This window comes from Nothobranchius furzeri, chromosome 1 (assembly GCF_043380555.1).
Source record: "Nothobranchius furzeri strain GRZ-AD chromosome 1, NfurGRZ-RIMD1, whole genome shotgun sequence".
Classification (NCBI taxonomy): domain Eukaryota; kingdom Metazoa; phylum Chordata; class Actinopteri; order Cyprinodontiformes; family Nothobranchiidae; genus Nothobranchius; species Nothobranchius furzeri.
The window spans coordinates 88,599,874-88,624,873 of NC_091741.1; the positions used below are offsets into that span (position 1 = coordinate 88,599,874).

Here is a 25,000-nt window from a genome sequence, read left to right on the forward strand (position 1 = left end):
GGAGTCACGTGTTTCTCCTATTTTAACTGTAAATCCTTCTAGCTGTTATATTTATAACAAGAAACAGATATTCGGACAGAATATTTTCATGTTTATTCGAATATGATTGTGGAACACACCCAGCATCATAATAAATGAAGTAATATTCATGCCAATTTAAGCCTTTATGGGTGACCAGGACTCTGTGTTTATGAATGTGGAAGACACCCAGCATCCTGTGATGGCAATAATAACATCAAGAGATAATAAATAAGGTAATATTTAGGTCAATTTAACCCTTTACACGTGACCAGGACACTGTAATCAATTTTTGGCAAGGGAAATGATCATTTGTTGCCATTTTTGAAGTGTTTATGAATGTGAAAGACACCGGCATCCTGTGATGGCACTAATAACATCAAGAGATAATAAATAAAGTAATATTTAGGTAAATGTAACCCTTTACAGGTGACCAGGACACTGTAATCAATTTTTGGCAAGGGAAATTATCTTTTTTTTTTTGTGCCATTTTTGGGGTGTTTTTGATGACACAGTAGGCAGTATGAGTACAGTAACATCAACAGATAATACATAAAACCCTTATTTGGTCAATTTTAGCCTCCATCTTAGCGATTCAATCACTTTTTGGCAAGTAAAATGCCATTTTAGTTGTCTACAATTAAATCATCAATAAAGAATTTAAAGATATTTTGAGGCATTTCTTATAGGTAAACGGGAGGGTGTAGTCTATTTGGCAAGTGACAATCTTAATTTTATGTGCTGAAGTGCTTTTATCTTGTTACTTTTAAATAGAGCAACATAATGTATAGATAGTAACCTACACAGTGTCATTAAAGCCAAAGCTTGATCATTTTAAATACTTTTTTTCAAGTAAAAATGTGCCCCAAACTAGTTAACTGTGGCTCCATGTCAAGTGGACTAAAGAAAGGAAGGGGAAAAAATTAAATCGCTGGAGAATTGTTTATTTCCATTTATACAACGTTTACATTCAATACAGGGTGCCATTTTACATTGTTTATTTATTTTTTTAGTATCAAGGCTGTAACATAAAGAAAGCCAGTTCTTACCACAAAGTTTGTGGCACAAACCATCTTTCAATCGCAAATATTGCAAAAGGGATTAATATATCCTCATTGTGAATGTTTAAGACAAATAGCAACACTTAAAACAACTTCCGAACTGGAAAAACTAATGTGGCAAGGTGCAGAAAGGAGTGCCCGGGCGGGATTCAATCCCCAGACTCCCAGGTGAAAGTCATACGCTCTAACCAGTCAGCCAAAGACACATCTCCTTGGCTAAGTAGCCAGGGCGCATGATCAATCAGGACATTGTGGATGCTCACACTGCCACATCTTCCTCCCTCTTTCCACAAGCACGTCCTCGTGCTCCCGCGCAGGGTGCCACAAACACTGCCACACTAATATCCGCGATAAACATCTGTTTAAGTACCGGAAGAGGTTATCTTTGCTTTCTGAATGTCCATATTGCTAGATATGCTGAGTTTTAGGGCGAAATCCTGGGGAATTTTGTCTAGAAATGCAATTACCTAACCGTGCGCGATCCCGCGGTGGCTAATCATTTTTTGGCAGCGAGTCAATTTATGGCACAACACCGGCTCGGGTTTCTCCTCCTCCTCCCTCTTTTCTTCTCCAACCTGTAGCTGGGCTGAGGCTCCATCACTTCCTAAATGGATTTTACTTGAACCTTCACTACCAAACAACTGTGAGATTTTAACACATGTGCCAGCATCAGCCTGAAGGGCCAGTTTCTTTTTTAGTCGAATTTTCTCCGCTCCTCCTTTCCGTTTTGTGTTCTCCATTTTGTTAAGCTCGTCTGTCTGTTTACTGAGATTCACAAACAACTGGCGGGTGCATCAGACCTCTGGCTATTGGTCCAGCCCAGAGTGTATTATTACCAATTGGCCAATCCACCAACTTTTACGAGGCGTCGCGTGGGGCGGCGCGGGCAAGTTGTCCGCAACAACTAGAGGCCAGGAAAAAAAAAAAAAAGACAGACACCGGCCCATAAAAGATGAAAGGGTCGGCCCAGTGGGCAGTTGCCCGCTATGCCCTATGGTCAGTCCAGCACTGGTTCCTGCTGTAGAAGCGCTCTGCTTTCACTCAAGAACGTGTACAATTAGCTCGGCTGATGTCATGGATGAGCTTAGGTCATGAGAGAGAAAACGAAGCCATGCTTCACCCTGCTGCTGCTGCTGCTGCTGATTAAGCTTTCAACACTCTCCTCATTGATTCACCCAGACTTTTATACAGCAAACAAGCGTGTGTGAGAGGCAAAACTGTGACCTGTGTGGAGCTAAACGTCCAGAGTCACTTCTGGGCTCACCTGGAGAAAATCTGGTGTGACCAAAGTGAGCTTCCCATTGACTGTCCTCAGAAGCCCGGAGCTTTCAAGGGACATTAGTGCGTCATTGTAAATGAGGAAGTGAAACCTTGTAGGCTCGTGTTCTTATGCTGTGTGACAAGCTAGGCGGTGCATGCTCAGTCCACCTGACTGGTGCTGGGGAATGCTATCTGAGTGGAGAACACAGGCTTTTGAATCATCCTCCAGGGAGAGGATTGTGTCATTTCCTGAAACGCTACAGGCACCAACCATGCATTGTGAAATGCGTGATACCCAGAGCTGTTTGAGACTTTTATTCTCCAGTTTTAACCACAGATGCAGCTAAAAAATGTATTCTGCCTGCAATTCTTCCACTTTTTCTCACTCCATTTGCCTGATAATAAGCAAGGACGTGTCTACTGAGGATGGAAATTTTGTGTTTCATCTCCTCTTTGGTGCAAATGCTCCGTCACACCCCCGCACACACTTCAGACTTTATACAATATCTCCCGGCAAAATATTCATGTGTTACAACTGATAGTTGAGCTTCATCTTGTCTTCTATTTATGCCACCTTAAAGCAAGGCATCACTTCTCCATCCTCCACCCCCCCACCCCCCATCGCCCATGTGGTCTGTCCTCCAGTTATGTTTTAGAGGGATGTGCCTGTGTGCTTTTCCTGGACTTTTCTGCTTATTGTAAGCTCTGAGTCATTTCAACCCCCCCCCCCCCCAAAAGTAATCACGCTGCAGCGTTTATAAAAATGTCTCTGCAAGAATTACTGAAGAAGGTAAATAGGGCTGTTCAAAGCAACAAACAGAGCTCATATCGAAGTTAGAATGAGTTCCTTTATCACTGAGAGACAAGTTTAACACTTTGTCTTAATGTAATGGCTTAACTTCTATCAGCATTATCCATTCAGGGTTTGCAGCTAACAAAGAAAACTTCATTAAAACACAAAAATTTCTACTCTGTGAAAATCTAATGGATCTTTAAGCTAAATGAGGCAGATGTGTAGCCTAGCATTAAAACCAAAAGGAGGAAGTTGTTTAGCTCTAGCAAAAACATGCAAGAAGGAAGGAAAAATACATTTTTCTTAAATATTTAGAGGCATAGGCATAATTTTAGCCAGGGACACCGGGGACATGTCCCCACTAATATTTATAGATGACCAAGTTCCCGCCGTGTTAAAATATCTGCTGCAGCATTATGCCAGCACATATCTATCCGTTCAGCACAACTAACACTCCGTGGAAGTGAACATTATATGAACCCCTGTACCACAATCTGCTTCAGTTATGGTGTTTCTATAATACACCCAACTTTTCTTTTATATATATTTTCTTATTTATTTTATTAATAATACTTTACCTGTAAACCCTAAACCATAATTATTTCATTTATTTAATTTTCTAAATGTCTAAAAAAAGTATGTCATGCTGGGAAATCCATCCATCCAAACAACAAGTCACCACTAGCTAGTCCTTCGGCTAACGTAAACTTTAAGTTAATATCAGCCATGATGAAACTGGGTCACTTACAGCACAGTTTTTTATGAGCAGCTCGGCTCCGTTGAGGGAATATGGAGTTAATGGAAGCCTGTGAGGGGTAAACTACTCTTAATTTTACCTAAAATTTTATTTTCTGAATAATCTCACTCTGTTTAGAAATAAACATTCATCTTAGTGGGCAAGAGACTTTGGTAAAAAAATAAAACAAAAAAAAAACCGAAATTCCAGAAAAAGCTCAACTGAAAGCAGCCATCACCGATCACTGCGAACGGAACAATAATGAACTGGGACAACACTTGCATTGTGGGAAAAGGATACCGACCCCTACAAAGGGTGGATTTGGACAGGACAGGACAGGGCTGCACACTCAGGGGCCGGGTGATTAGGAGGATTGGGCACAGGTGATGTTAATAAACAAGAGGAGGAGCAGAACAGGGCAGGTGAGAAAAGCCCCAACTAAAACCTGTTAAACAAGGCTACTAAACTAAATAACTTAACACTGTAGAAATAAGACACTGGAGAACTAAAGATAATAAAACTAATGACCTAGGAGTAATAGAACCATAAACACTGGAAGACAGGGGAGGATAATACCTAAAGGGAGAAACGAAACTAGACAATCTGCTATAACAGAAAACTAACGATCAGAAAAGTGACTAAGGGAAACCTGGAGAGAACCTGGAGGGGGTTGGGGACCACAGGGAGGCACCTGAGGGGGGATGCAGACAAGGAGACACATAAGGGGAACCTAGAGAGGGATGGAGAACACAAGGAGACACATAAGGGGAACCTAGAGAGGGATGGAGAACACAAGGAGACACATAAGGGGAACCTAGAGAGGGATGGAGAACACAATGCAGACCATGACAGTTTGTTTCACCAAACTTCATTCTGGGACAAATGACTTTTTATCTACTAGCTACACTAAAAAAATGAACCTTTATTTAAAGTTATGTCAACTGGTTTTACTAAACCAGTAGCTATAATGTAAAGAGTAATACACATTTACTTTTAACATGGCAACGTATTACAATGTTACTCTTTACATTCAAGCAACTATAGTTGAAAAACATCAGCCTCACATGTGACTCGGTCAGCTGGATGGAAAAATCGAATTCTAGGCGTTATTCACAAATGTGAAAATAAAACTTGGAAAAAAAATTTTTATTGACATGTTTGTGCTCTTTGAAACCGGGAGACTAAAAAATTCACTAATCACAGAATTTCTCAAACCTTAAAGCTTCTTTACAGCACAAAGAAGTTTGTTATTCCTGCAGAATAAAAGTCCAAGACTTTGCAGGACTGGGGCTGAAATAATCTAGCAGCTGAAAACAGGCTGATTAGAGCACTGAGAGGAGGAGAGCAGTGATGCTGCTGGCTATAAAATCAAAGGAGGGACAGTAAGCCTTTAAGCTCTGTTGGACTTAGGGAACAAAGCAGCATGACCATTATTCTGAGGTCTACCACTGTTGACACACGTTTGTCACATTGCATGGGGCCATCTGATTGACACAATGGTAATTACAAACAATGTGACATTTGGCTGCATGTGAACAAACCTCATGCTTTACACTGGACTTTGTTTTTCTTTGAAAAATATTCTACATTTTCCAGGAGATGCATGTGACAAGTTTGCTTTTGTTACGCCAACACTGGGATTATTTACAGATTAGACTTCAGATGTCTAAATAAATGAAAATTTGAATGAATGAATATATGGAATCGTATATATATATATATATATATATATATATATATATATATATATATATGATATACATATATGGAAGTTCAGAGGATCTTTCATGGAGTTAAATTCAAAGAGTCAGAGTACCCAGCCCGGAGGGTTACCGGGGTCCCACCCTGGAGCCAGGCCTGGGGTTGGGGCCCGTGAGCGAGCGCCTGGTGGCCGGGCTTTCGCCCATGGGGCCTGGCCGGGCCCAGCCCAAACTGGATACATGGGCTCATCCAACTGTGGACCCACCACCCACAGGAGGAACATGAAGGGTCCGGTGCAGTGTGGATCGGGTGGCAGACCGAGGCGGGAGCCTTGGCGGTCAGATCCCCGGAAAAGGAAACTGGTTTTTGGGACATGGAACGTCACCTCGCTGGCGGGGAAGGAGCAGGAGCTTGTGGCAGAGGTTGAGCGGTACCGGCTAGATATGGTCGGACTCACGTCAGCACATAGCATTGGCTCTGGAACCCAAGTCCTTGAGAGGGGGTGGATACTCCCCTTTGCTGGAGTTGTTCTGAGTGAGAGGTGGAGGGCTGGGGTTGGCTTTTTGGTAGCCCCAAGACTCTCTGCCTGTGTGTTGGGGTTTACCCCAGGGGACGAGAGGGTAGCTTCCTTGCGCCTTCAGGTTGGGGAACGGGTTCTGACTGTTGTTTGTGCTCATGGGCCAAATATCAGTTCAGAGTACCCACCCTTTTTGGAGTCCCTGGGGCGAGTGCTAGATAGTGCTCCATCAGAGGACTCCATTGTCCTGCTGGGGGACTTCAATGCTCACGTGGACAATGACAGCATGAGCTGGAGGGGTGTGATTAGGAGGAACGGCCCGCCTGATCTGAACTCGAGTGGTGTTTCGTTATTGGACTTCTGTGCGAGCTGCAGTTTGGCCATAACGAACACCATGTTTGAACATAAGGATGCCCATCGGTGCACTTGGTACCAGGGCAGCCTAGGTCACAGGTCGATGATAGACTTTGTAGTCGTATCATCTGACCTGCGGCCATTTGTTTTGGACACCCGAGTGAAGAGACGAGCGGAGCTGTCAACTGATCACCACCTGGTGGTGAGTTGGATCAGATGGCAGGGGAAGATGCCGTGTAGACCTGGCAGACCCAAATTCATAGTGAGGGTCTGCTGGGAACGCCTGGCAGAAGAACCTATCAAGACGTTCTTCAACTCCCACCTCTGGCAGAGCTTTGACCGCGTCCCGAGAGCAGTGGGGGACATGGACTCCGAGTGGGCCTTGTTCCACTCTGCGATTGTTGAGGCAGCTGTTTCTAGCTGTGGTCGCAAGGTGGCCGGTGCCAGTCGTGGTGGCAACCCCCGTACCCACTGGTGGACACCAGAGGTTCGGGGAGCCATCAGGCTGAAGAAGGAGGCCTACAGGCAGCAGACAGGTACCGGATAGCCAAGCGGGGTGCAGCAGTGGCAGTTGCCGAGGCAAAATCTCGGGTGTGGGAGGAGTTTGGTGAGGCCATGGAGAAAGACTATCGATCGGCTCCAAAGAGGTTCTGGCAAACTGTCCGGCGCCTCAGAAGAGGAAGGCAGCAACTCGCTCACACTGTTTACAGTGGGGATGGAGATCTGCTGACATCAACTGGGGCTATAGTCGGACGGTGGAAGGAATACATTGAGGAGCTCCTCACTCCCACCTACATGCATTCTGAGGAGGAGCCAGAGCCGGGAGACCTGAGGATGGACTGTCCAATCTCGGGGGCAGAAGGTGCTGAGGTAGTCAAACAACTACACAGCGGCGGAGCCCCGGGGACGGATGAGATTCGCCCTGGGTATCTCAAGGCTATGGATGTTGTAGGGCTGTCGTGGTTGACACGTCTCTGCAACATTGCGTGGTCATCGGGGGCAGTTCCTAGGGAGTGGCAGACCAGGGTAGTGGTCCCCATCTTTAAGAAGGGTGACCTGAAGGTGTGTTCCAACTATAGGGGGATCACACTCCTCAGCCTCCCTGGAAAGGTCTACTCCAAGGTACTAGAGAGGAGGGTCCGATCGATAGTTGAATCTCAGATTGAGGAGGAGCAATGTGGTTTTCGTCCTGGCCGTGGAACTGTGGACAAGCTCTATACCCTTGCAAGGGCGATGGAGGGGGCATGGGAGTTTGCCCAACCAATCCACTTGTGTTTTGTGGATTTGGAGAAGGCTTATGACCGTGTCCCCAGGGGCACCCTGTGGGGTATGCTCCAGGAGAATGGGGTGGGTAGCTTTCTGTTAAGGGCCATTCAGTCCCTTTACCAGAAGAGCGTGAGTTTGGTCCGCATAGCCGGTAGTAAGTCGGACCTGTTCCCGGTAAGGGTTGGACTCCACCAGGGCTGCCCTTTGTCACCGGTTCTGTTCATTACCTTTATGGATAGAATTTCTAGGCGCAGTCCTGGTGTGGAGTGTGTCGGGTTTGGTGGCAGGAGAATCTCGTGTCTGCTTTTTGCGGAAGATGTGGTCCTCCTAGCTTCATCCAGCTCTGACCTTCGGCTCTTGCTGGGTAGGTTCACGGCCTAATGTGAAGCGGCTGGGATGAGGATCAGCACCTCCAAATCTGAGACCATGGTTCTCGACCGGGAAAGGGTGGCTTGCCAACATTGGGTCGGGGGAGAGGTCCTACCTCAAGTGGAGGAGTTTAAGAATCTCTGGGTCTTGTTCACGAGTGAGGGTAGGAGGGATGGGGAGATCGACAGGCGGATTGGTTCAGCGTCGGCAGTGATGTGGACGCTGAGCCGATCTGTCATGGTGAAGAGGGAGCTGAGCCAGAAAGCCAGGCTCTCGATTTACCGGTCAATCTACGTCCCAATCCTCAACTATGGTCATGAGCTTTGGGTAATGACAAAAAGAACGAGATCGCGGATACAAGCAGCCGAAATGAGTTTCCTCCATAGGGAGGCCGGGCTCAGCCTTAAGCTTGGTTTATGCTTGACGCATTCACTTTCCGCGCGGTGATGCGGCTCGCGGATGGAACGCGCTTCACAACTCGCAGCGTTTATGGTTCGTGCGGCTCGTCTCTGCGGTGAGCCAATATTCTCCCAAACTGAACGGGGCAGCATGAAGCTCTACGGCATGCATCCAACACTACACCGTAGTAGAAGTAGTAATTACTGTTTACAACATGACATTTCAGCATTTTTAATAGCATCCTCGTCTTTTCCGACAGTGTGAGCTATTTCTCTCCAAGAATTATTAACAACATGTTGATCCCGGTGATCTCTGAGAGCTGAATCATACAAATGTCTGTATTTACGAACATCTGCCATACTAGTTCTTGCCGGTCCGCCATGTTTTTCTGTGTCCGTCCGTCCGCGTGGTTAGAAATTTTCCTAGGTGCGCGTTGCGGAAATTTTGGGCCGTGCGGATATGCGGTGGAGGGGCGTGGTTGTTAAAATGACGCAATTTCGCCACGCGGAGCCGTGCAGACCTTGCGGACGCGTCAAGCATAAACCAACCTTTAGAGATAGGGTGAGGAGCTCGGACATTCGGGAGGGACTCGGAGTAGAACCACTGCTCCTCCGGATCGAAAGGAGTCAGTTGAGGTAGTTTGGGCATCTGGTCAGGATGCCTCCTGGAGGCCTCCCTGGGGAGGTGTTTCGGGCATGTCCTGCCGGCAGGAGGCCCCCGGGTCGACCCAGGACACGTTGGAGAGGTTACATCTCCAATCTGGCCCGGGAACACCTTGGGGTCTTGCCGGAGGAGCTAGCGGAGTTGGCCGGGGAGAGGACAGTCTGGAGCTCCCTAGTTGGGATGCTGCCCCCACGACCCGGACCCGAATAAGCGGAGGAAGACGACGACGGATATATGGAATCTAAAAAGTGAATCAGCATACCATATAAAAGAAATAGTATTTATTTGTCTGTCCCCTAAGTACAAAAGAATTAGAAGTATGAGTGAACACTCATTTAATCAATATATTTGCAGTGGTCTCTAGTAAGAATGAAACGCCTTGTAAGTCGTACACTGGGGAGAAAAAGCCCAGAAGCTTCTGAATCAGTACGGAGAACTCAGCTGGAGGAGAAAGCCGCTTCAGACGGCAGGATTCAGACTCTTATTTCCTGATATTTGAGCATCTCGCCTCTGATTGGATAATGATGTTTGATCTCAACACATAAAAAGCCTGAAGGAGTTCTGCTGTGTGGTGGAATTGCTAATGCTAACAGTTTGCTTCTACTTGTTGAGATGTTCTCTGCTGTTTTCTGCCTGTTTTCTATCAAGCTAAAGCAAGTAGGAGACTATTTACATGTTCAGCCTGTGTGGAAAACTCAGAGTGATTGAATATAATCAGAAAGAATCAATTAAAAAATGGTCTTTCAGTGTTCTACACCTTTAAAATCTTTATTTTCAACAGCTTTTACTCATCTAAAAGTGGAAACTCTTGAGAATACCCCAATTCTCTGTTGACTCTTATCAAATTATTTTTGATTTCCCTCCTGATGATTCAATCTAAAACCTTAATCTCTCACTCTCTTCCCCTCCGAGGCCTCCCCCTACCTGATAAAAAGCCCTGAGGTGTCGATTCAAAATGGAGAAGTTCTGAACTCTCAGCATGTGGTCATCTCTCTCGCTGTCGTACAGTCGTTCCACCTTGGGGTTCGGGTCTCTGTACAAACAGGGAGAAGGGTGAAAAAAGCTGGTTTGAATTGTGCAGCTTGATCAAACAGCCCAGCATCACGTCTCTCCAGACGAGAAACTCTTATGCAACAGTTCATTTAAACAGAGTGATGAAATCTTAATGAGCCCGAGAAGCAAGCTGCAAGAATTTATTTGCTGAAATAACACGGCTCAGGTCAAACCAAATTAATCAGCCGCTCTGCAAATACTAAGATCTTGTCTTGCCTGATAGCAGACAAAAGGTTTTCTCCTGCAGAAATTTGAACAAGAAGATAAGAAATTCAGTCGAGACGACTGACAAAATGTGTGCAGAACCCCCTCTTTTCATGATTTACTGTGAATTAGTGGGCAGTGCATTAATGCCATCCTTTCTCTGACACTGCAGAAGAATATGAGGTTTTGAATGGGGGTGTGATGAATGTTACATCATGTTTTATGCACGGAGAAAGAGCATTAAGATTCTGCCGCCATGCTTTCAACTCTCCCAGGCTGAGAGGAGGGCACGGTGTTCATCATCAGCCCTTTTAGCATGTTAACATCAGTTCATTCAATTCAATTCAATTCAAAGATACTTTATTAATCCCAGAGGGAAACTAGAGTTTCAGTACACACAATTCTGAGATCAGACATACACACAGGCATAGACACGTGACAAGACTTGGTGATTGTGGTCATTCGCAACCCGAGTTATAATAATAATAATAATACATTTTATTTAAAAGCGCCTTTCAGGACACCCAAGGTCACTTTACACAAAACACGTAATAAAATACAATAAAACAATAATAAAACCCAAAGAAGAAAAAACAAAGAGAGAAACAGTTCAATAAAATCAGAGGTTGTAGGCAGATTTAAACATGTGTTTTGAGTTTTGTTTTGAAAAGGGTGAAACTGTCGATGTTCCTGATGTCTGGGGGAAGTGAGTTCCAGAGTCGAGGAGCAGAGCGGCTGAAAGCTCTGCTCCCCATGGTAGCGAGACGGGCAGAAGGAACCGCAAAATGGATGGAAGAAGAAGATCTGAGTGAACGGGATGGGGTGTGAATACTTATAAGGTCTGAGATATATGGAGGAGAGAGGTTGTGGATTGCTTTGAAGGTATGAAGGAGAATTTTGAAGATGGACCTGAATCTAACTGGGAGCCAGTGAAGGTGCTGGAGAACCGGGGTGATGTGGTGAAAGGAAGGGGTTCTGGTGATAATACGGGCTGCTGAATTCTGGACCAGTTGCAGTTTATGAAGGAGTTTGTTGGGGAGACCATAAAGAAGTGAACTGCAATAGCCGATACGGGAGGTGGCGAGGCTGTGGACGAGAATGGCGGCAGTGTGAGGGGTCAGTGAGGGACGGAGACGGTTTATGGAACGTAGGTGGAAGTATGCTGACCGAATTAAGTTATTAATGTGAGCCTGAAAAGAAAGTGAGCTGTCGAGAATGACACCCAGACTCTTGACGTGAGGTGAGGGGGAGACTATGGCGCTGTCAATAGTTAAAGAAAAGCTGTCAGATGTTGAGAGGGTGGAGCTAGTGCCAACTAGAAGAAGTTCAGTTTTATTGCCGTTGAGTTTGAGGAAATTGCGCTACCTTAATAGAGATAAGAGGGTTTATATGTGAGGATTGAGTCAGGTGGAGGGAAAAAAGGCAATTCAGAGTTACCCTCCACAGGGATGGCAGCTTTGCTATGCAAAAAACACCTCAGACAGAAATGCAACAAACTTCAGACATTACACAACATAAGTGTCCACTAGGTGGGAGGTAGGTTTGGGGACTTTCCACACATCAGTGCATGCAGCCACGATAAGCAGCGCTCATTACCTCCGTTTGGACAGGAGAGGGAGGTCGTAGGGTTTAGAGAGCACAGTGACTCCTGGAACGATTCAATGGCCTTCACTGGTTGCAGTCCCGCCCAGGCTAGGATAGGGAGACAGAGTTGCCATGGCGACGGCAGCATTCCACATTTCTTTTGACGGGGAGTAATCGCTTCAGCCTCACAGGCTCAAGGGCACCAGGTTCAGATAAGAACTTGTTTTGGGGCCAGACAGAGAAAATTTCCTCTCTGTCTTAAAGTTCTGTTGGTCCTCAACCCCTCTAAATCCAATAATGGCGTAATTAATCTATCCCAATCCGCGCTGGCCCGTCAACTCGCTCCTTGATTGAATCCACCTTCTGTGCCAGAGTCTGAATCTCAGCCAAAGTTCCAGGCTTACGACTCATCTCGACAATTATATGAGTTTGTGCATTCACAGCGCGGTGTAATCCATCCCTGAGCTCCAGGATTGAGCCAATATTCCTCGACAGCTCATTAATTTTCCGGTAAGCCAGGTAACTGCTCAGGCCAAAAAGCAGGAAACCTGACACCAACACCACAAATATCCACACGTCTTCAGAATCCTCTACAGACAGTTGAGAGAGGCAGATCAGGTTCCACTGTTTCCAGGAGTCCATGGTATGCCCAGCTGGCTCTGTCCCAGAGGGGCATCCGGGAGCCTGTTCTCCCGTTCCTATCGTTGAAAAAATCGTGTCAATCGCGTTGAGAGACCAACTGACCAGGTCCATTTTTAATAATTTCCAGTTTACAGAAAAAATGCAGAAGCGCCGTACACCCAAAGACAGACAAAGAGTCTTAGGATAAGATGGGGAGGAGAGAACGATAAAAGCGTCTGTACTCTCCAAGAGCCGGAAGAAGAAGAGATGTCGTAGGCATTCACATGGGAGTCATCTATTCAGGACATTTTTATGTATAAAAAGAAACTGTTCCAATCGTCCCAAGAAAACAGCATTAGCCCAGATGTTCTGTGTGTGTTTATTTGATGCATTTCTGAGAATCAGATCCATTTTGTCACCAGTTCCTCACTCTCGGTACATATTTGTTTTTACTTATAGTGTTTTTGTGGTGGACGGGTCACTCTGACATTATTCCTCTCTATCAGGTCAAACGAATGACGCAGGTATAAAACCAGGAGTATAGTTAAATATCTCATGTGCATGAATGAATTTCAGATGAAGCTTGAGGTTAAAACACGCCGTAAGATAAATGTCTAGAAAAACACGTGATGTTCTGAATTCAGACAGCTGTTTTTACCCATGCACATAACATTAGTGTGATATCACATTATTTAACTTTTTAACAAAATAACTATATGAGAAAACAAATACAACCTGTAGTTATGCTGCTATAGGCTTAGACTGCTGGAGGATACACTGACCACTTCTCACACTCTACTGCTTTCTTCTACAGTCTGCTCTTTAACTGTACTATTTTGTGCAATTTCAGCTGTTAACTTTATTTTCTCTGTAAGTGTTTTTCTCCCCAGAAGAAGCGACAATGACGTTCTGCTGAGCTGTGGTGGCCTCATGGAGGGGGCCATCGACTAGCACACTGCTGCTAACCACTTAAACATTCTCCCTCTCCTGATAATAACTTTTTGCTTTCCTTGACGTTGGATGTGCTACTACTAGTTTATCCATTTAATTATAGATCCACTAGGATAAATACAATAAAGTTTATCTTTCACCAAATACAATATTTACTAAGACATCACAATATAACTGTAGACACATTACTTATCTGTGTGTGTGTGTGTGTGTGTGTGTGTGTGTGTGTGTGTGTGTGTGTGTGTGTGTGTGTGTGTGTGTGTGTGTGTGTGTGTGTGTGTGTGTGTGTGTGTGTGTGTGTGTGTGTGTGTGTGTGTGTGTGTGTGTGTGTGTGTGTGCGTGTGTGTGTGCTCTGTCTTCTCGATCCCCAGTGAGTCGTGGAGGATGGCTGCTTATACTGAGCCAGGATTCTCTGGAGGTTTCTTCCTGTTAAAAGGGAGTTTCCCTCTCCACTGTCCCTTTATGCTTGCTTGGTATGAGGATTGCTGTAAAGTCACTGACACTAGTCAGTGACTTGATGCAATTTGCTGGGTTCCTTATATAGGAAACATTATTTCTGATTGGCTTAATGAACTGACCTGAATTGGAATTTTTATTATGTGAAGTGCCTTGAGACGACTCTTGTCGTGATTTGGCGCTATATAAATAAACTTGAATTGAATTGAATTGAACTTACAAATACCTGAATGTCATTACATGATACCCTTATTGCTCTAAGAAATATCATTTTTGCAGTCCTAAAATGTACAAATGTCTCACAGTCAAACAATGTCATTAGTTTTTACAAACTATATAACATTAAACCAAAACATTCAAGGGGCTTTAGACAGGAAATTACATGTATTTTTCATTGCATCAATAAAAATCAGCCTGCCTGTTGGCTAATTCCTGCTGGTTTGAGCTGGTTTTTACAGAAACCAGATAGGTTTATAGCTGGCAGTTTGATTTACAACAGATGCGCTGTCGTGGGTCAGATAATTAATGCTCCCATAAGTAATTTGAAGACGTACATTTAAATGTTGTTATATCTTAAAAACAATATCATTTCATTAAGGTTTCTCATTTTGGATGTACGCATCTGCATGTCTGAAAATCTGTCTTCAATTCATCATTTCATCCCCTCACCAGCTTCTCTGTCTCCAAAATGTGCTAACGCCAGGTTGCTTAAAGGTTGAATATGAACACAAACACCAAAGCGACATCTAGTGAGGTTGTAGTTGCAACAATACAACAAGGTTTCCAGACGTTGGGATACCAGGTTCACTGTTGATACGTAAAATGTTTTATTTGGGTCCATCTCTTGCAGGCTTCACCTAAACTCACTCTGGGTTTAGATTTTTTTTTTTTTTTTTTTTTTGGTCGCTCCACTTCTGAGAAGGATAACGACATATTCTGGGCTCAGAAGCAGCTGGTTCACTTGCCGAGTCCGTCACTTTCCACAGCCTTGCTGTGGCGAGCGGACTGTTTGGCAACCCGCAATGGTGCCCTCTAGTGGCTAGTATATAAATATAAACCCAGTGTTGTGCCTGTCAAAATAAATATTTGATTTTGGTAACACTTTAGTTTAGGTAACACAACTTAACCATTAATTAGCTGCCAATTAATATACATATTAGTGGACTACTAAGTCTGAACTAGTCATTATTAAGCACTTATTAACAGCTTATTACTAATACCGTACTTCTAATATTAACAGGCCATAAATGAAGAGTTTTATCAAAATAAGCCATTCATAATGGTTTGTTAACTGAAAGTAAATGGTTTGCTGCTGATTAACACACATAGTAAGCAGCTCAAATCAATATGTGGCTTTTAAAGAAGTAATTCAGTCGAGACGACTGACAAAATGTGTGCAGAACCCCCTCTTTTCATGATTTACTGAATAGGATCAGGATGCTGATATTCTTGCCTTTAAGGGGTTAATTATTACTCGACTACTAGTAATTAGGTATGACCAAAATCTGACTTTAGAATGGGGAACATATTATTGCTTACAAGTGGTTGATTGTTGTTTAGGCACTATTAACATGTGGGGTTTGGTGTTTATTTACATAAAACCAGAACATATTCTTTTTGGTTATTATTGCAGAATAACTATTCCCCCTGAATTACTTCTTTAAAAGCTACATATTGATTTTAGTTAATTAGTATGTGTGTTACTCAGCAACAAACCATTTACTGTCAGTTAACAAACCATTATGAATGGCTTATTTTGATAAAACTCTTAATTTATAGTCTGTTAATATTAGAATTACAGCATTGGTAATAAGCACCTATTAATAGCTTAATAATGACTAATTCAGACTTAGTAGTCCACTAATATGCATATTAATTGGCAGCTAATTAATGGTTAATTTGTGTTCCCTAAAGTGTTACCTAGATTTTTTTTATTAAAATAAAGCTTTTAAAGAAAATACTGTACCTTCATTCTGCACACCTCGAAACAAGGGTATTTTTTTAAACATACGGTTATATTAAATTGTTCCATATTCAACCTTTAAAATTGTGAACATTTTCCCATGAAGTTTTTTATTAAATCATAAAGTCTGCATGGAAAATGACAATGACGAGGTGAACCCTTATTATCTGCTGTACTCTTGCTAAACTTGGAGTCTTAGAACAAAAAAGTCCACCCTAGTCCTGCCTGCTCTCCCATCACCCTAAAAAAATCTGATGTGCTCAACAGCAGCTGAAACATTTATTCATGCTTATATAACAGTCCATCGCAGCACAAAAAATTATTGTGAAAGCAATCACTATTGCATTAATGCATTTTTCAGGTAACCTTTTTATAAAAACATCAAACTCCTGAAATTCTGTTTTGCACATTTTTTTTTTCTTTGTGCCACCCCAATTTTAATTAAATTCAGTTCAATTCAAGTTTATTTATATAGCGCCAAATCAAGGCACTTCACATGGTAAACATTCCATCTCCTCACGCTTAGACTACTGTAACTCTCTTTTCACGTGTCTGAGCAGAACCTCCCTGAACCGTCTACAGGTGGTTCAGAATGCCTGTGCTCTGCTTCTGACCAAGTTCTCCAAACACACCCACATCACCCCGCTTCTCCTCCAGCTTCATTGGCTGCCAGTCAACTTCAGGGTTCATTTCAAGATCCTGGTTCTGGTCTATAGGGCCTTACATGGACAAGCACCATCTTACATTGGTGATCTTCTTAGTCCCTACACCCCCAGCAGGTCCCTGAGGTCCAGTGATCAAAGCCTACTGGTTGTGCAGCACCAGGCTAAAGACCAAAGGTGACAGATCATTTGCTGCTGTGGCCCCCAGACTCTAGAACTCTCTCCCCCTGAGTCTGAGATCAGTGGACTCAGTGGTCTCCTTTAAAAAGCAGCTGAAAACTCACTTGTTCAAAGTTGCTTTTGTATGACCTTCTTCACCACTCTCTCTTTATTCTGCTCTCCCCACCTATTCCACATTCCTCAGGATCCACTGATTTCCCTCCTTCCTATTCACTCTCTCTCTTTCTTAACTTTTTTTTTATCACAATTGTCTATTTTTTGCTCATTTAAAATATATATTTTAACCATTTTCTAAATTATTTTTTATATTTTTACATTTTTTGTTTTTGTGAAGCGCCTTGTGATTTTTATCTTGAGATGTGCTATAGAAAAGGTCTTCTTCTTCTTCTTCCAATACAGGTCCAGAGGTCTCACTTAACAAACATTGCGTAGAATCCTTACTAAAACCGTACTTAAGCTCAGCAAAAAATATTTACTTATGTCAAGTAGGTTTGTGATCTATCAAATATGGAGTACGCACAGCTGCACGCAATCTCCGCTTCATAGATCGGAGACTAACGAGAATGTTTCTCAGCTGCATTTTAGTCACATCGTGCCCTCACCACGCCCACTTACTGCCAAAAACAGTCAATGCAAAGTGCCTTGTGGATCTCATCCAGATACATAAGCCGGCTGTTGCAGCGCTCTGCCAATGACGATGGCGACAGTAGATCAAGGCAGATCAAGGCAGAAGCGCAATTTCACAGAAGCAGAAGTTGAGGTACCTGTGGGTGAGGTGGAGAAATGAAAGGAAGTGCTTTTGCAAAACAAACAAGAGAAAATCCATGCAGTGGCACAGCGTTGCTGAAGCTGTCAATGCTGTGAATTCTTCAGAGAGATCTGTGGCGGACATAAAAAAAAATGGTCCAATCGGGATTTGATCCCCAGACTCCCGAGTGAAAGTCACGAACTAACCAGTCGCCCAAACGGAGATCTCCCTTGTCCAAGTAGCCAGGGCACATGATCAGTTGGGTCACAGTGACAGGACACACACACTGTCACAGACGCATAACAGTCTGTCTCAATCTGTCCCCCTGCTGATATTCTGCATTCCGTATTCTGCGCTTCAGGCTGCGTGTGTGTGTGTGTGTGTGTGTGTGTGTGTGTGGGTGTGTGTGTGTGTGTGTGTGTGTGTGTGTGTGTGTGTGTGTGTGTGTGTGTGTGTGTGTGTGTGTGTGTGTGTGTGTGTGTGTGTGTGTGTGTGTGTGTGGTGTGTGTGTGTGTGTGTGTGTGTGTGTGTGTGTGTGTGTGTGTGTTTATGTTTTTTCCGCTAAGTTTTCTTTCATAAATCCCAAAGTTTGCGTGGAAAGTTGCTTACGCAGTTTTCCGATCCCGTTTTGTGCATAAGCAAGCTTGATAAATGAGGCCCCAGTTCATTAAGCCAATCAGAAAAAAGTTTCCTATATAAGGAACCCAGCAAACTGCATCAAGTCACTGACTAGTGTCAGTGTCTTTACAGCAATCCTCATACTAAGCAAGCATGCAGCGACAGTGGAGAGGAAAACTCCCATTTAACAGGAAGAAACCTCCACACACAATATATAGACCAAGTAATGTTTCTATGGTTACATTGTGATTTCTTAGTAAATATTCTATTTGGTGAGAGATAAACTTTATTGTATTTATCCTAGTGAATCTATAATTAAACGGGTAAACTAGTAGTAGCAGCAACTTTATCAGTGGCCCCCATCAGGTGCCCCCCTTGCAAAGCTTTAGACCCTCTGCTGTAAAAGAATTAAAAACAAATATAGGGAATCACAAAATATTAATTAAATGGAAAAAATAAAGCTTACATAAATGATTTGGTGAATTTTAACAGCTTGCAGATTCGTCTATCTCAGCAGAGCAGAAAGGGTCTGACCAGGTATCGTCTCTGTAATTAGCTGGATGCTTCGTTCAATTTAAAATACTGTTATAACTTTACTTAGGAATAAATCTCACCACTTGTTTTTTCCACAGTCTATTTGTACTTCCCCTTTAATCATGTATTCCTGTTGTTATTCCAGTCTGGTTAGGTTGTTAGCGCTTGTCCCTCAAATACAAGATTATTAGTTTGATCCCGGCTGTTGGCCTCTCTCGAAAGCAAATTAGTAGGGTTTTTTTTTCCCGTGATGTGTAATTGCCTGTCCAACTTGTGAAATTAACTGGGAAACCTTCCTCAAAGCCCATAAAACATTCTGTTCCACAGACCTGAAACGTTAGGATGGTTAGTCGTAGACTTTAATCCTGCAGAATAACCCTCCAACTGCAAACAAGGTCATTTTAATGATTTATTGTAAATTATACACTAATGAAAGGAGGTTTTCATGCTTGTAAAACCTCCATGAAGGCTTGAGTAATAAGTCCTACTCTAGTCGGTAAGGAGAGTGTAAAATCATCAGAAGTTTTCATTCAAATGGTCTGATTGGGGCTGCGCAGTGGCGCAGTGGTTAGAGCTGTTGCCTTGCAGCGAGAAGGTCCTGGGTTCGCTTCCCAGCCTGGGATCTTTCTGCATGGAGTTTGCATGTTCTCCCTGTGCATGTGTGGGTTCTCTCCGGGTCCTCCGGCTTCCTCCCACAGTCCAAAAACATGACTGTTAGGTTCATTGGGCTGTCCAAATTGTCCTTAGGTGTGTGTGTGTGTGTGTGTGTGTGTGTGTGTGTGTGTGTGTGTGTGTGCGTCTGCGTGTGTGTGCGGTTGATTGTCCTGTGTGTCTCAGTCTTGCCCTGCGATGGACTGGCTCTCTGTCCAGGGTGTTCCCTGCCTGATTGCCCATTGACCGCTAGAGATAGGCACCAGCCCCCCCGACCCCACGTGGACAAAGCGAGTTCCGACGATCGATGGATGGATGGTCTGATTGGTCTGGTGACGAATCCAACATCAGTTTTTGCATCAAACCCTTAAATTTTATTATTCTACTTCAATTTGTCTCAATTAATCTAAATATCTTAAAGGTTGAGTAAAAAGGGGTTATCTAAAGACTTTTAGAGTGTTTGCTTTTCAGGCAGAAACAAAATCAGTGATAATCTTACATGATCCTCATGACCTCGTTGAGGAAAATCCCATTGGTGAGCCTCGTGTATCGCTCTCGAGCATTCTGGGAAACGGAGTTCACCTCCATGTACTGGCTGTAGATCTGGATGCTGTTCTGGTACCCCACCATATCTTCAAACAGCTGAACCTGAAAGACAGATTGTGATTTTTTTTTTTTTTATTTAAACATGTGTAGGATGACTGCAGCAGTTGGTAGTGCTGTTGCCTCACAGCGAGGTTGCAGGCTTGAATCCCTGTTGCAACCTTTCTGCTTGGACTTACCATGTTCTCCGTTTGCATGAGTGGGTATTTTCTGGGTACCCCAGTTTCCTCCCACAGATTCAAAACTTGGTTGAAGCAAGACTAAAGAATTTATCACACTTTAAGCCATTGCTTCTGAACCTGCTGCTGTGGTTCTTGAGCCAGAAACTTGAGCAACTTTCACGTTGGAAAGCCCTCTGCTGACCAGAAGCTGCATTTAACAGTATGTGGTTCAGGCAGGAACACTAGTGGGAGGTCTCTACTAGGATAGACCGATATGTTGGTCTGTCGGTCGATATATTGGGCTGATATTTACCATTTTCTATGCATCGACCGATAGTTGTTCTTATGAAGCTGATTTAAAGTCAGGCACATCCTCGAGCAGCCCTGATGTTTCAGAATTTAATTTAAACGTATTTTTACATTCACTAATGACATCTGCGTAATTAATACTCTAAAATAAATTTATTTAGGTGACGGGCTTTAACACTGAGCAGTGCATTCAGAGTTCAAAAACTGCTTCATCTTCAGAAATTTTGTGCATTAACCAATGTTATGAGTGACATTGTAGCATGAAAATAAGGTGGAAAACGTCCAGAGATCGGCCATGGAAATCTGCAGTACATAACTGCCATTGGCTGATCATGTCTCCTGCGTGTTGGCATCAGTAACGGCAAATGATGGAGACCTGTCCAGAGTGTCCCCTGCCTCTCGACCAATGACCATGGGAGAAGATCAGTGTGTGAAGAAGGTTTGTTGTGAAAACCGGCGAAAACGAGGAGAAACTGAAGCAGAACAGATAAATGGAGCACAGAGGAGGAGGAAGGAGTTGTTGAGGTCTAAACGCTTTTAGACAGGAAGCCGCTTGAGTCGGTGCACCTGTCTGAACAGGTGGGAGCCGTGCTTTCACACCGGGAAGCACTTCACAGTGACGGGCAGCCAACCAGGACTGCAGCCAAGGTCTCTCTTTCTGCTACGTCAACTAAAGCAAACTGCATGATTCTGAGGTTTTCTCCCACCTGCACCTCCTAAAACCACACTGTTGGTCTCAAAGTTCACCTGAACCAGCTGATCAGGTAAGGATGAGCAGATTGATTCCCTCGTCTGAAAAGTCCAACAACACAAAAGAAGCAGGATGAAATCTCTGAGGTCAGAGAAGAAACAACCTGCTTTAGCAGGGCTTCCAGCTTCAGCTTGACCTCTGAACTCATCATTTAGAAAAACCAACCAGAAAAAAAGCTCCAACTCTGGAATGTATCTGCTCCAAGGTTCAGGTGTGGAAGAATGCAACAAAACTCCATCCCCAAATCCCTACAATCACTGAATAAAAAGTTTGACTCATTTTAACTTCAAAACAGCCCAAGGACACGGAAGTGCCAACAGAAAAAATGCTGGTCATTTAGAGGCAAAGGAAGCTGTCGAAAAGCAGAAGTAGACTGGCTTATGTGCACAACAACAGAAAGGTACCAGGACTGCCTTTTTTATTACATATTCACCCTAGATGTTTCATATGAATAGAGTTAGGAAGCAGATTGCTCTTAAAGTTCTTGGAAACACGTCTGAATGAAAATAAGAGAGCTTTACAGAGCAAGGTCGGATTCTCCACTCTTCCTTATTATCTCGTTGTATTATTCATCTCACTCTGCGTCGAGAAATCCTTTCTCTAATTTAAGGTGACAAATGATAAATGACGTACCCACTGCGCCAGCGCACTTCCCATGAATTCCTCTATTATCTCCTGAATGTCGGAGTCCATATTTGCGCTCCGAGGGCCGCAAATACCTGAAAAAGAGGCCTAATTACTATCACTTTTTTGTTTGTATAAAACCAAAGGCTCCATTTGGAGTTAAGTGGAGCTGTTTGACATGATATATATAAGTGTGTGTTTATGGGTGAGAGAGTGTGTGTGCGGCCCTCCCTCCCTCCTCCTCTTCCTCTATGAGTGTGTGCGTCAGTTAGTTTCATTGCAAAACCGCAGCGGAATTCTCAGAAACATCATGTTGCGTTTTTAAACACACCCCACACACGTCTTCCTACATGCACTCATTGATTTTATCACCAAAATATGAAATAAGTGGTTTAAATCGTTTATTTGGGCTGTGACAAATGATCTGCGCCTGACAATAAATCAGTATTATTATTACATGGTTTATCGGAGGTATTTGTTTATTTTATGTTTGTAAACACCACGTTTGCTTCTGGCCGACTTCTCGTTTGGTATTTTGAGTCCAGAGCGTCTTCAGATGTGTGTGAACGTTGTGCGACTGTGCCCCCTGGTGGTTAGAAATAGAACAACGTGTTTATGTTTTTTAATTGTTTAATTACATAATTTCTGGCCTGTTTGGTGGGGGGGGGGGGGTCTTTTTTCAGAGAGATCATTATCTATTACATTTTGTGAGAGAGACTATACAAATTCAACTTTTTTTATTTATTAGTTTTAAGCTACAGATTTGAAGTGTCATTATTAGCACCTTTCAGCCACATATACATATATGTAAACTTTAACATAAATTAAATTCAGGTTACATGAGAGGAAGCTTTCTTCTTAGTTCTTAGTACTAAAATAATCAGTCATCTTTTTTTCAAAATAAATAAAGATTAATTGGAAGAAAATAATGACTAGCCTGGGCTGCCAGACTCATCCTCTGTTTAATTCTACAGTGCAGAATTAAACAGATGAGAAGATGAGGGGTGCAGGAGTGGACGAAGATCTGACTGAGTGGACCATCAACTACCTCACCAACAGGCCACAGTACATGAGGCTGCACAACTGTACATCTGAGGTAGCTGTGCGCATTACTGGAGCTCCACAAGGTACAGTGCTCTCACCTTTTTCTCTTCACCTTCTACACCTCGGACATCTCCTACAGCACCAGCAGCTGTCACCTCCAGAAGTTCTCTGATGATTTGCCCATTGTCAGGTTTGTGTCTGAGGGGAATGACCTGGAGTACAGGTCAGTCATCATGGACTTGTGTGAGCAGAACCACCTTTGCTTGAACACCAGTAAGACAGAGGAAATGGTGACTGACTTCTGGAGAAACACTCCTCCTCACTCACCAGTAAACATCCAGGGAGCAGGCATTGAGGTGGTGGAAACCTATAAGCACCTGGGTGTTCACCTCAACAACAAATTGAACTGGTCCAACAACACAGATGCTCTGTATAAGAAGGGTCAAAGCCACCTCCACCTCCTGAGGAGGCTGAAGTCCTTCTGAGTTAATTCCCAGCTGCTAAAATCCTTTTATCTCTCTGTTGTTGGCTCTGTTTTCCACTCTGCTGTGGTCTGGTGGGGTGCAGGCAGCTCTGGTGGAGACAGGAAGAAACTGAACAAGCTAGTTAACAATCTAGCTCGGTTCTGAGCTGCCAACTAGATTCTGCTGAGGACATGTGAAAGGAGGATGCTGGTGAAGCTGAACCTCCATCTTGGAAACCCCTCCCACCCACTGCATTCCACTGTGGAGACCATGGACAGCCCCTTCAGAGGCAGACTGAGACATCCCAGATAAAACAGAATGCTATCGTAGATCTTTCATCCCCTCTGCAGTAAGCATGTATAACTCCTCAGTTTAACTGGTACTGGCATTATCCCTTTTCAGGCCAAACTCAGTGCAATATTCAGTACCTGTGCAATACCCAGATGCACATTAGTATGTCTGTGTCCTTTATGCATTATTTCCTTGGAATTGCACATCTCTATTTTCTACTTTTATCCATTTTTTTAAATTGCTAGTAATAGCCTGCTGCCCTTGTGTAGGAGACTGAAGAACTACCTGACCTCATTCTCACTTTTAATTTTGAAGAACTTGTTGGTTCTTCTCACATTTGCAACAAACAGAAGTTGGGAGGCTGATTCAAAGTAGCAAAAACCACAGTCTGGAAGAACCAGAGATTCTGATCAGTCAAATTTTAGAGCCTACTTCAGTGCCAAAATTTACCCTGTTAAAGACTATTTAAAGCAGTTTTCTGTATGAAACTGACCCTTATATTGTTTGTCTCATTCTCTTGATTTTATGAGTCAAAATCTTTAGTTGTGTTGCAGGAGTGGGGCCTGACGTAATATAGATGCAAACTTATAAATGAGGTCAGCAAAATGCAACTATGAATGTTATTTATATTCGTTTGTACTGAGTTTATTGTAGCTGCATGAATACAATTATCATCCTCTTTTATGTATTAAATAAATATTTTTAGGGTTAGAGATTAACGTTTTTAGCCAAAACTTACCCTCTTCATTAGCCTCTTCCTCCCTTTGAAAGCAGTCAAAAGCATCCCCATCACTTTGCCAGGAACCAAATAAAACATTAGCTGAACTTGTTCTGTGATAGAATCTTTATTAGGAATGTTGTGCACACATTGGATCAACTTTTAACTAGAACAAATCGTTGTGAAGGGTGAAAAGCCTTTTAGAAACTGTGCTACACAAGTTTGCTTCCATTGTGTGGTATGAGTACGCTGCTGCATGAGGAGTGTGTTCCTGCGTGCTGCTGGGATTTGTTAATACAGCTGGTGCAGCACTTCTGGGATTAACAACTCCAGGATTATCAGATTGTTTCAGAGCTGCCAGAATAGACGTGATGACAACTTCATATAGAGGGCATCACACACACACGCACATGCACGCACACACACACAGACAGTATTACACACACACACATCTAATCCAGCTCTCCTTGCTGACCCACATGAGTGTTTGTTACAGACACATGTACAAAAGGAAGCTGACACTACAAAGCAGTTAAAAAGGTCTACCTTTAATATTTTCATGTGCCAGTTGAACAGAATTCCAAGCATTTCATGGCAGTTTAGAGCAAACGCTACAGCTATGAGGTGAATAAACAACACACGTGGGAGAAACTTTAGCGTCGTGTGGGCGCAC

General features: G+C 43.3%; 2 protein-coding genes across 2 annotated transcripts in view; both read right to left on the reverse strand.

The window, feature by feature from the left end:
- ccdc88b (coiled-coil domain containing 88B) overlaps window positions 1-22,016 on the reverse strand; it is an 81,308-nt gene extending 59,292 nt beyond the window's left edge. The window contains exons 1-3 of the mRNA XM_015947043.3: window positions 21,820-22,016; window positions 19,862-20,010; window positions 10,062-10,170 (exon numbers count right to left, since the gene is read on the reverse strand). Coding sequence (XP_015802529.3) covers window positions 10,062-10,170; window positions 19,862-20,010; window positions 21,820-21,879 — 318 coding nt within the window. The 5' untranslated portion in view covers window positions 21,880-22,016. The remainder of the gene's footprint in view (window positions 1-10,061; window positions 10,171-19,861; window positions 20,011-21,819) is intronic.
- Window positions 22,017-24,855: 2,839 nt separating this feature from the next.
- Window positions 24,856-25,000, reverse strand: part of rom1b (retinal outer segment membrane protein 1b) — a 6,064-nt gene continuing 5,919 nt past the window's right edge. The window contains exon 5 of the mRNA XM_015947027.3: window positions 24,856-25,000. This exon is cut by the window's right edge and continues 604 nt beyond it. The gene's annotated coding sequence lies outside the window, so the exon portion shown is untranslated.